The sequence below is a fragment of the Osmerus mordax genome, chromosome 14, assembly GCF_038355195.1.
Source record: "Osmerus mordax isolate fOsmMor3 chromosome 14, fOsmMor3.pri, whole genome shotgun sequence".
In the NCBI taxonomy this organism is placed as follows: Eukaryota; Metazoa; Chordata; class Actinopteri; order Osmeriformes; family Osmeridae; genus Osmerus; species Osmerus mordax.
In genome coordinates, this window is record NC_090063.1 from 11,811,838 (window position 1) to 11,824,188 (window position 12,351).

The 12,351-nt window shown below is 47.0% G+C and overlaps 1 protein-coding gene across 1 annotated transcript; it reads left to right on the top strand.

Annotated features, from left to right (window-relative positions):
* Positions 1-669: 669 nt before the first annotated feature.
* Positions 670-10,647, top strand: pcdh10a (protocadherin 10a). Its single transcript, XM_067250316.1, has 4 exons — positions 670-3,216; positions 3,998-4,056; positions 4,588-4,694; positions 10,226-10,647. The coding sequence occupies exons 1-4, from the start codon at positions 670-672 to the stop codon at positions 10,645-10,647; spliced, it is 3,135 nt and encodes a 1,044-aa protein (XP_067106417.1).
* Positions 10,648-12,351: the final 1,704 nt, after the last annotated feature.

The window sequence follows — 12,351 nt, forward strand, 5'->3', positions numbered from 1 at the left end:
CGCTGTGCGTTGTGGCTGGCGTGGATGTGACCCAATCAGGTGTAACCTTGCCTGGTGTTTGGGGCCATCATTGGCTGGTGGGATGGTAGCTGTGTGTAAAACCAACCCCACTCCCCTCACTCGCCTTCCAGGAGCCGACTAGAGCGGATCGTCAGCCCTCAGAGTGCAGAGACTCAGTGAATACATAGACGCACCCAGTGAGAGAAAGTCAAAATATTGACCGTATTTACACACAGCGTTTGCAAATCCAGTGCAGTGTCGTGCGATTATGCTGGTTTATTTATTTCCTATCTATTCGTGTGGAATTTGATATTTTTAGTTGTGACTTTACCAGTCCTCTTTACAAGAGGAGTGTATATGTGCGTCTTGGCTCTCTTCCTCTCTCGCGCTGCAATGTTTGCGCCAACGCCAAAACTCACAGACCGGGGCAGAATTGATTAAAAGAAGAAGCGTAGATCAAATGGCTGTGTTTCTGACGACTCAAACTGCATGGTTTTCGATTGACACGACGCAGAGAAGAGGAATTTCAGATTTTGGCACCCTTATTGCTGTGTCGTTTGCCTTTCTACGGACAGAATCGACAGGAGATGTTCAATCATCATAGTAAAACGGAATAATATTGTTTTATTTATTTTTTGTATTGAAGTGCACTTGAGAGAGGAAGTGGAGATGATTTTGTTACTAATCCTGGTCTCCATCCTGGACGGAGCGCTTTCCCAACTGCATTACTCCGTCCCGGAGGAGCAGGAACCGGGGACCGTGGTTGGAAATTTATTGGAGGATTTGGGGTTGGACATCACAAAACTTTCCTCTCGCCGTTTCCAGACTGTGCCCAGCTCGAGGAATCCGTACTTGGAAGTGAATCTGGAGAACGGGGCACTATTAGTCAAGGAGAAAATCGACCGCGAGGAGATATGTAAGCAGACCACTCCGTGCCTACTGCATCTGGAAGTGTTTTTGGAAAGTCCGCTGGAGCTTTTTCGGGTGGAGATAGAGGTTCTGGATATCAACGACAATCCCCCCCGTTTTCCCGAGACCGATATTTCCGTGGAGATATCAGAGAGTGCCATCCCCGGTACCCGCTTCCCCGTGGAGAACGCATTCGATCCTGACGTGGGCACGAACGCGCTCAATACATATGCCATAACGAACAATAACTACTTTTACCTGGACGTTCAGACGCAGAGCGATGGAAATAAATTCGCTGAGCTGGTGCTGGAAAAACCATTAGACCGGGAGCAGCAGGCGGTGCACCGGTACGTACTCACGGCCGTGGATGGAGGGATACCACAGCGGACTGGCACCGCTCTCTTAGTGGTTAAAGTTCTGGATTCCAACGATAACGCGCCCACGTTTGACCAGTCAGTATACACAGTAAACCTTCGGGAGAATTCTCCCATGGGAACGCTGGTAATTCAGTTAAACGCCACGGATGTAGACGAGGGACAGAACGGAGAGGTGGTGTATTCCTTCAGCAGTCACAACGCACCACGGATAAAGGACCTATTCAATATCGACGCCAGAACTGGACGGATAGAGGTAGCTGGAGAGGTGGACTATGAGGAGAGTAATACGCACCAGATATACGTACAGGCGAAGGACCTGGGTCCAAATGCTGTCCCCGCGCACTGTAAAGTGCTGGTAAAGCTCGTGGACGTAAATGACAACACACCGGAGATCAGTTTCAGTACGGTGACGGAGTCTGTGAGCGAGCAAGATGCCCCGGGCACAGTGATAGCGCTCTTCAGCGTCACGGACCGGGACTCTGGTGAAAACGGACTGATGACCTGCGAAATACAAGGAGATGTGCCGTTCAAACTAAAGTCGTCGTTTAAAAATTACTACACCATTGTCACGGACGGACCGTTAGATAGGGAGAACACAGACTCATACACAATCACTGTGGTGGCCAAAGATAAGGGGCTGCCCTCACTCGCTACGAGCAAGTCCATCAAAGTCCATGTCTCGGACGAGAACGACAACGCACCCCGGTTTACGCAGCCGGTTTATGCTGTGTACGTGACAGAGAATAACGTACCTGGCGCCTTTATCCACGCTGTGAGCGCTTTGGACCCTGACGTAGGGCCAAACGCCGTTATTACCTTCTCCATATTGGAGTGTGACATCCAGGGCATGTCCGTGGACACATACGTGTCAATCAATCAAGACACTGGCTACCTATACGCTCTGCGCTCCTTTGACTATGAACAACTGAAGGAGTTTAGTTTTATGGTCCAAGCTAAAGATTCCGGAAACCCCGAGCTCTCCTCCAACGCCACAGTAGACGTTATCATCGTAGACCAGAATGACAACCCGCCCTCGGTTATTTCCCCAATCGGTAAAAACGGAACTGCTAAAGAGCACCTACCGCGCTCGGCAGAGCCTGGTTACCTGGTGACACGCATCGTTGCCATGGACGCGGATGACAGCGAGAACGCACGACTGTCCTACAGCATACTACGGGGGAACGAGATGGGTATGTTCCGTATGGACTGGAGGACGGGGGAGCTAAGGACTGCCAGGCGGGTGTCCACTAAACGGGACCCCCAGGGCTCCTATGACCTGTTGATCGAGATAAGAGACCATGGGCAGCCACCCCTCTCCTCTTCGGCAAGTGTGAGCGTCATCCTGGTGGATAGCGTGGTTGAAGGCCGCAGCGGGGACAGGGGCTCCACTGCCAAGTCCAAGGAGACCTCTCTTGACCTCACCCTTATCCTCATCATCGCCCTGGGCTCTGTCTCCTTTATCTTCCTGCTCGCCATGATTGTTTTGGCCGTGCGCTGTCAGAAGGACAAAAAACTGAACCTGTACACGTGCCTCCTCGCGGGAGAATGCTGTCTGTGTTGTAGCTCGTGCTGCAGCCGCCAGGCTCGCGGACGGAAGCAGAAGAAGCTGAGCAAGTCAGACATCATGCTTGTCCAAAGCACCAACGTGACGTCAGGGGTCGGTCCGGTTGGGCAGGTGCCCGTGGAGGAATCCGGGGTGGGCGGCGTGGGCGGAGGATTTGGGTCCCATCACCACCAGAACCAGAATTCATACTGCTATCAGGTGTGTCTGACACCAGAGTCCGCCAAGACGGATCTAATGTTCCTGAAACCATGCAGCCCTTCTAGGAGCACTGACACCGACCACACCAACCCGTGCGGGGCAATTGTCACAGGATACAGTGACCAGCAACCGGACATAATTTCTAATGGCAACATCCTCTCCAATGAGGTACGTTCTGACTCATTGTGTGCCATATTTTCTTTACCTCATGCGCAACGTACGAGGACGAAAGTGATTCATGGCCTGTTGAGGCGTAAATAATTAATTTGTAGATGAGACTGTTTTAATCTCATGAGTTTAACAGGTTGCAAAATAGATACAGGTGTCAGGCGAGACCAGTTCTTCTTTCATTACGGTAAAAAGTAATCGATGAGCGTGCATATCAAACGTCCATCCTTCTATTCGAAAATTATATTCATAACATAATATTATTTTGACTATTTTATTCAGTAACATATACTATCATTTGAATCATGCCAGTTCAATTTCATTTACTCCTCCCCCCATCAGTCCGTGCGTAATTTCCATAAACCAATCAGGTTATTGGTTTGAATCTGTGCGTTTCCCTGCTCACAGCGCCGCAGGCCTGCAGGGCTTGTTGACTGCGGCTGAGCGGAGGGCAGCCGGGCACTCAGTAGTTAGTGCTGCGTGTTAAGTATGCCGCGCACGGCACCACATAGCAGCACCGTGAACAAAGGTTGTTCAGTTGCGGCGCCGTTTGGCTCAATCATTTACGCATTCAATCGCCTCCCTAACCCACTCCCCACACCCCCGGATAGAGAGAGGGAGAAAGGGAGAGTCAATAACATGAAATGTCACTGTCCTGCTCCCTTCAAGGGCGTCTTTCTGTCTTTCCATAGCATAATAGTCTAAACATAAATTGTGTACCAACTTTGATGATGAGGTGAAATGGATGTGTTTAACATGTATTAAAATGTGATTCTTTCAGACGAAACACCAACGGGCAGAACTCAGTTACCTGGTCGACAGGCCTAGGCGCGTGAACAGGTGAGAAATGACAGTAAAAGGCAAATCAACATTCTCAAAATCCCCCAAAGCTTTTATTTATTTCTGTGTTTTTGTTCAAGTTGCATTCACAACACAACACCCACACGGATTCGCACATACATGTTCCATAACATTCAAAATATTACACGGGGTTTACACTGCAGACATAAACCATGTTATTCAATATTCCATACCGGGCTGTCACTCTAAAATATCCATAGAACGTTTATCTCCAATTTGGCTCGTGTCCCATAACTGACAGATTTGCGCGCCTATTAAGCCTTGATGCTGGTTTTTATTGCATGTCAAGTGTAACATCCAATTTAGAAACTTGATGGCCACCGTGAAAGCATTACAGTAATATGGTGTCAATTTCTGACTGGCTTCGCTCTCTCTCTCTCCCTCCCTTCTTCTGTCTTTCTCACCCCCTTCTTTTCATCCTCACCCCCCTCCCCGACTCATACCCCCGCCCCCCGCCCCTTTTTTTTTTTACAACAATCTCTCTCCCCTCTTCTCCATTTCGCTTTCCAGTTCTGCATTCCAGGAGGCGGACATTGTCAGTTCTAAAGATAGCGGGCACGGGGACAGCGAACAAGGTGACAGTGACCACGACGCCACCAACCGGGGTCACTCGGCCGGTGAGTTCACCATAATTACCCCATTACGCAGCTCCCTGTTTGTGGAGGGCTAATGCCGGTGTCGCGGTGCGGACTGGTGACTTTTAATTTTCTTAATTTGAGGTTTCTCCGGTCGTTGGCTGGCGTGAATATGAAACAGGCTCGAGGTGTTGATTGTGTTTCACAATGGGTGAACGAAAGACAGATTCAGTGGATTACATCCGCTCTCTCTCTCTTTCTCCCCATGCTGTGGTGCTGAAAGGACAGCAACTGCAGGCAGCGATAATGCCTTTTCTTTTCTTTTTTTTCTCGCTTGCGCAAATCAATACGCCTAAACATGTCCGCAGGGAAAGAGAATATAGGAGATAAATGACTGACACATTTGGAAGCAACGTAATGAGTTATCTGAACGAGATTAAAGTTTGCTTTTTGTGTGCTGTAGGGCAACGCAGCAATGCGCCAATATAGTTAGCCTTGCTCAAATATATTGGATTTCACCAGAAGTCAATGTACTATGTATATATATTTAAAAAATAACAATTATACGTAACTTTTGTTTCTGGAATTGTTCCCATTTCTATTTGGAATGGATTACATAAACTGAATTGACCTTGCCCCAGTCTTGACCTTTTGTCAGCCATGCAGGCACACACACGTGTACACACACACTCAACCTTGTTGTTATTGGTTAGTATGGAGACAATCAGATCATAGCGTATTGGATTCAGAGTTCCTCATAGATCAGTCTCTTGCAACATTTCTAACCAGAATCACATTGAAATGATTTTATTGATCATAAGATGACCAGAGCATTTCCTGGCTGCACGCAGTCCGAATATCTATTGAATTGCCCTTTCCTTTAAAGTAATTGAAAGCCACATCTGTCATTTGCCAATGTCTAGACAGAGAGATGCCAAATATCACCTTACCATGGGTTGGAATACAAATGGATGGTGTTGACCTGCTGGGGGTGCAGAGATTCAAAAGGTGGTTTGATGACCCCATCCACCACCCACCCACCGGCCTGTTAGGATTCGAAAACCCTGCCAGATGGGCATGAAGTCTGGGTTGCCCAGGTCCCAGAACAAACGTCCAGACTTTGGCTCGGCGAGTTGGTGCAAGGCTTTTCTAGAAACCGTGGCAGCGGGGGTGGGGGGGATGGTCGTGGTTGAATCCACCCCCACCCACCCCCCAACTGGGGACATAATTGCTTGGCTTGGTTGGAGCTGCATGTGTAGCGAGCAGACCATTTGCTTCAGTGTTTTATTTAGAAGACAACAGCTTACCTCTCCACAGGAGGCCTGGCTACTGTCGTTTGGTAGAAGACAACACTCGGGTTTCACAAGCTTTTGTAAATATTAGCTGCCGTGAGTGTGCGTATGTGTTTTGGGTTGAGTGTGTGTGTGTGTGTGAGTTGGAGTTCTCCAGAGATAGTGCATTGGAAGGTGTAAATGATGCTATGCTTGGATTGAGGGAGTAGTAGGAGGAGGAGTTGGCGATGTTCCAGTGGCTTGGGGCTGGCTGACTAACCAGAGGCTGTTGGTGAATTTTTGCTTGAAGCCTTTTTGCGTGTGACTGATTGTTTCTGTGCTTTCTGGGCTACCTTTGCTTCAGATATGCTTTGTGTGTGTGTTTGTGTGTGTGTGTGTGTGTGTGTGTGTCTGTATGTGTGTGTCCCTAACTCACAGCAAGTCTCATCCTTCATTCTGTCTACAGGGCACGTTGTGCTATGTTACAGTCCAATGATCAGTAATTCATTTCCAGAACCTTTGCATAGCAATTATCAAATGAAGGTTAGCACCAAGGCTAACGGTATCCTGAGACGCTACATGCCACCTTACCCCATCCTGGAATTTCAAATCAGGAGAGAAACCATTTTAAGACTTGGCACGCCATCAACCATCTCCCTGTGACACTTAAGAAAATAAGTCTTTGACCGGATGCTAAATCAAAAGAGCTGGCTGTTGTAAATATCATCAGTTGGCAGTAGACACTGTCTTATACATTCAGAAGAAGATCTTTGGAGTGGGTTCAAAACTACAAGCGTTTGGTTTGGAGAGCTAAAGCTTAATCGATTTGATAAAAAGTGTTTAGTCACTTGGGGCGTTTTTTCTTATTTTTTCTACACGTCATTTGGATTCAAATTAGCTGTTGTTTCTCTCATTATTTTGGACATCAAGTTAAGCAGTGCTGACAGGTTAGCCTGCAGACCTAAAGACAAGGTGACAATTAGTGAAAGAGTAAGGGATAAAATATTCATCCGAGAAAGAGATTGGATTTTGTTTAAAAGTGTTGAAGGACCAAGAAGCTTCGGCAGAACCAAGGGAGCGACCTTCTATTTTTTCCAACCCCACTTTTCCTTCGTCTTTTTCTTTTTTTTCTGCTCACTCTCTCTTTTCAAAGATCATTATCTTTGACGTTTGTTTTGTATGAACAACAGGCGTGACAAATGACACAATTAAATCACCACGGCGGCGCATTAAGATTGCTGATTGTAAATTAGTAGTGGCCGACGTGTTCGTGTTCGCCGCCACGAGCCGCTCCTTCGCCACAACACCTTGGAAATGAATCCCTTGGGCTCGGCATCACTGGCGCCATGATAACGTCCATGGGAAACGTCGCTTCCAGTATTCGCCTGGCAACACAATGTTCAGAGGCATCCTTTAGACGATGGTGCCGTCCTGATTGAGTAATCTGTAAATGTGTACAATGTTCATACAGCGTGTGTACAGTCGAAGCACCGTTAAACTGAAGCATCGGTAAAGACCATTAGGTTCTGTGGAGCCCCGGTCTGCCAAGATTGTAATGATTATAACAGTGGTATGTTCTTCCCTCTGTTTCCTCTCCTGCATAGTTTTCCCTTGATCAATGTTGCAGTTTCACCCAAATATCAATGGAGATTTGTCTGCTTTTTAAAAGTCTGATAAGGACTTGATTAAGTGCTTTTCTTGATCCAGAAATAAGCCTGTAAGGTATTTTCAATCTGAACATGGTCTGCCCCTTTCCTAGTAAACGCACATCGTAATCAGCATCACCGTAGAAAACAACAGGAATAATTCATGGGTTTGTCAGAACCCTAAAGTTTCCTGGGCCAACTCAGACTCACCATGTAATCCCACTGATAGCGCAACAGGTATAATAATCCTATGATAGCACAACAGGTATAATAATCCTATTGATAGCACGATGGGTATAACAATGGGTTCAGATCTCTGACTAAAATCAAGGTCACAGTACGGCATGATTACAGTCACATAGGTGCTTTGCTATGATGGGGAATAGAACAAGGGTTTGAGTCAGTTGATTCATTAAAGCCATAGGGTTAGGGTTATCAGCCATTTTGGACCTCCTCTCAAGGCGGTCGCGCTGGGGTGAGCATGAGGGGGACTCAGCCCTAGGAGACTGATCCATCACCCTGCCTTGTCAGGGCTCCAGAAGGAAGAGCCATCGTCCAGTCCTTTGGCACTGGGAGGTCTCTGCTCCACTCATCATTGTCCCTCTGGCTGAGCCAGCAGGTGAAAACCACCCGCCACGCTGACTTCCTGTCCAAATATTGACATTTCCTGGCTGGGCGTCCACAGGGGCCGATAAGGGACAGTGTTTTGGGGGGGAAAGAGGGGAGGATGAAAAAGAGGATGTCCATGATGCAGCTAACAGAGGAACACCACAGAACATCTGCAGTTCTCCATCTCTCTTCCTCTCTCACTCCTCTTTTTTTCCTTTATCTCTATCTTGCCATCTCTCTTTATCTCTATCTCGTTTTGTCACTCTTTCACTGACTCTCTCTCTCTCTCTCTCTCTCTCTCAAGATGTAATTAGCAAAATCATGCTGTTTTGGGACTCCAGAAACAAGCACAGACGTAATAAGAATAGGAAAAACAAGAGGTGGAAAAAAAGAGAGCAGATAATTGCTTATTAAAGACGAGATTGTTTGTTTGCGCTGCGTGCAGTTGTTGTCTTATGCGCGTGTGCGTAATTGAGTGTGTCTGAGCGGATGTATTTGTAACTGTGTGAGCACATTTACGTAAGTGTGTGCGTGTGTATGGTGCTTGATGAGGTCATTCACTGTTCAGCTTTATGGTTGCCAGTCATTGTTTGGTTTTGTTTGTTTCCTGCTCTGCTCTCTGGAGACACAAGGTGCAGGGGATAAACAGCCCGAAGAGTGTGTGTGTGCCAGAAAGGTGGAGTGTGTGTGTCTGAGTGAGTAAATGAGAGAAAGAGAGAGAGAAAACAGGAAAGCTATTTCACATCACCTTACAGGCCAGGCTCACATCTCTGGTTTGGTGATTTAGAGCCAACTCTGCATCCAAGTGAGATTTAGACTATATTCTCCCTTTGATAAGTGTGTGTGAGTGTGTGCAAGCGTACCTGCCTGAATGGATGTGTGTACTCGAGTGGCTCTTGTGTGTGTCCCTCTCTCTTCCTCTGTATGTGTGTGTGTGTGTCTGTGTGGAGGAACAGCAGCATTATCAGCAGGGCAGATTTGTCTAAGAAGACCCTTTGATCTGTAGCCCCCTCAGCCAGGGGGAATTAGAGATTAGAGATTAGCATGCTCTCCCCCGCCTGCACCTCCATTTCTATCCCTCTCTCTCCCTCCCTCGCTCCTCTCCTTCTTTGATCCCCTCATTCCGACGCTCCAGCATTGTCCCACCGCCGTCGGAAGCGGGGAAAAGTGAAAAATCCATTCCATCCGACGACTGGAATTGCTAGAGGGTATCATTATTCCTGGTTCTCTATCTCGTTCTCTCTCACATCTTTCTCTCCCTTCTTTGTTCCATCTCTCCAAGAGAGCATAATTAAGGTCACCGTTGTTCTTTTAAGACGGCTGTTTGTGATACCGGGTATTGTCTTCATTGGTGTGTGTGTGTAGTACCAGCTATCATTTTTGGCAGGGGCTCACTGTCAATTGCACGCCTTGTCAGCTTGAGTAGGCTTGATTGAATGGGGATTGAACAGATCTCTATGCCCATTATAGTACTTCCTTCATGGTGTATTGCTGTGCATAATTGACGTTTTTGTTTAAACAGAATCGAAACACATTTTCAGACTTTTCCTTTGGGTACTTGAACATGTATTGTAAACAAACAAAGACAGGGGAGAAAATGTTGATGCAATATTTTTCGAGTTTGATTGCACATTTCACTAAATGAATGAGAAAGTCTGTAAATACTGATAATTGACTTCATCAAAGATGTAGACAAAGTCTGTAAGATCATGTTTGCTTTTGTTTCGAAGACATCTGCCTCACGATCCGATATCCTGACAATCTTTTTCTCGTTCTCACTCCCTCTCTCTCTCTTTACATTCCTCTCTTCACTCTTTCCTCCCATCCCTTCTCCCCTCCCCCCCCCACCCTCCCCCACCTCACTGTGCCCTCCTCCGCCTCGCTCTGCCCTCCTCTGCCTTGCACCCATCCTTCCCACCACCGTTCCTTTCTTCTCCATCCAACATTTCATGAACACCCGCCCCCCTTCCCTCCAACAACCTCCTCCACACTGCATCTCCCTCACCTCCTTTATCCCTCTGTCCTCATCCTCCGTCCGCCTCCACAGGCGCCGACCTCTTCTCTAACTGCACAGAGGAGTGTAAAGCCCTGGGCCACTCGGACCGCTGCTGGATGCCCGCCTTCGTGCCCTCTGACGGGCGCCAGGGGCCCGACTATCGCAGCAACCTGCACGTGCCCGGCATGGACTCCGTGCCCGACACCGAGGTACCGGCGCTCGAGCGCGTCACCGCCGCCACCGACCTCCCCACCTCCACCTCCACCACCGATAGGTCATTCTCCACCTTCGGCAAGGAAGGTCAAGGGTCAAACCACCTGCACCAATCACAGTACAGCACCAGCACGCTAGAGAGGACAGAGTATGATAGCCTGAGAGGCACCCTCCCGTACAAACCCACCTTCCTCTGTGAGTATCAGTATGACAGCTCGCTAGAACCATACGACTTTGGCCTAGTTCAGTACAGATACTAGCAGTGTCACACTTACTTAACTGAGAACTATCATTGTTTGTTTACTCATATTTTTTTTTACTTTTTCTGTTTGAGTAAGAAAGTGTTTATATTTTGAAAACGTCTTCTTTAGTTTTTTGTTAAGGTGTTCTTTTGTTATAAAATCTGAATGTTTCTATAAAAAAAAAAATGTAACCTGCTACCCATTCCTGATATTCTATCAAGCCCCCTTTCAAAATTCCTAACCTCTATTTATTGTCCATTTGTTTTAATAAAAAAATAAAACTATGTTTTGGATTTAAACCAACATTTGTGACCACCTTTTTCTTTCTTTTGCTTTCATTAACCCCTCATCCTTCCATCACTTCTGCCTTCCTATGATGCATCTTGTGAGTCGACATGAAGCAAAGACTAGACAAGAAATGTGTCTTCTCTATCTTGACACATTCTCAGCATACACCTGTCACTGAATCTCTTCAGATTAGCAGCTGTAATAAGAAAATTAAACACCCACATGAACACCCACTACACATATCATGTCAGTCAAAAAAATGTATGAAAAACAATCACTGCTTTCAATCCCGCACATTTGCTTTGCATCTCGAACGCATGTAAATACTGCTTTTGCTTTCCCCCTCAGTGATGAGGAAGGCTCATGAGGATGATAATGTAGATGTTATTCACGTTCTAACTCATATTTACAGTCTCTCGCTGGCTGCCCTTGTGCATGTAATGCTAAATGTGCAAAAGCTAATTATAACTGCTGCCTCATCTTGGCAGAAAAGCTCAGTTTCTCATTCGGTTGCTTTGGTTTGGCTAACATGCACGATGCATGCACATTGATTAAACTGTCCGTGAAAGTAGATATTTTGGGATATACTCTTTACTTGAAGCATTTGCCTGATGTGTTACCATCAGGTCATGTAAGGTATTGGGTAGGTTAAAAGAGTTGTAACTTAGCAATCAGACAGAGCAACGCTTTTCTAGACAGATTTCTTGAAGTTTCCAATATGGTGCTTCAAATGTATAGTAGGCTAACCAATGAGTTCTCCTTAGTGAAGGATGTTTTTTCGTTATAATCAAAGTGTGCTTTCTCTCCTCACAGCCCACAAAAGGATTTGCTAGCTCCTTCCGTGTGGACTTGTCTGAGACGGCGTGAGCTTCCCACAGCAGAGAGACCAACGAGGGAGACAAAACAAAAACAAAAAAAAACAACAAGGACATCGTCTTGTTTCCGAACTCTGTCAACATAGTTGCCCAGCTGTAATGGAGAACTTGGGTTTATGTTGCTTTGGGAGATGGTGGGGGGGTGAGGGGTGGGTGGCGGGGGGCGGACAGGGTAAGGTAGGACGCCAGGTTGGCAAGAATGTGGGGGGGAGGAAGTTGCAGATGGACTTGGGAACTTCCTGCTAGGCTTCTAGGACCATGTAAGGCCTTCCTTTTTCTCAGCAGGCCTGAGACTTGCAGCGAAAGCTTAACGACATGGACGCAAAATGTGAACAAGATTGCGTGAACGCCAAGACAACTAGGATGACTGGGGAGGTCGACAGTGACCCAGGGAGCAAGGAACTACAGCAAAGATAGAGACGAAAGTGAGACAAAGACTTGCGGGAGTACCGAAACAGACATGTTAACAAAGTGGACGGGGTGGGGGTCAATGTACTCCCCCCCCCCCCCCCCCCCCCCCATAGATGTGTGTGCCTGTTTACATGGAGAGGAACAAAAA

What these genes read in the sequence shown, in the direction of transcription:
- pcdh10a (XM_067250316.1), top strand. Translation starts at nt 670, where the DNA reads ATGATTTTGTTACTAATCCTGGTCTCCATCCTGGACGGAGCGCTTTCC. An exon ending in GCAACATCCTCTCCAATGAG is followed by an intron (nt 3,217 to 3,997) that starts GTACGTTCTGAC and finishes TGATTCTTTCAG; the next exon opens with ACGAAACACCAACGGGCAGA. An exon ending in AGGCCTAGGCGCGTGAACAG is followed by an intron (nt 4,057 to 4,587) that starts GTGAGAAATGAC and finishes TTCGCTTTCCAG; the next exon opens with TTCTGCATTCCAGGAGGCGG.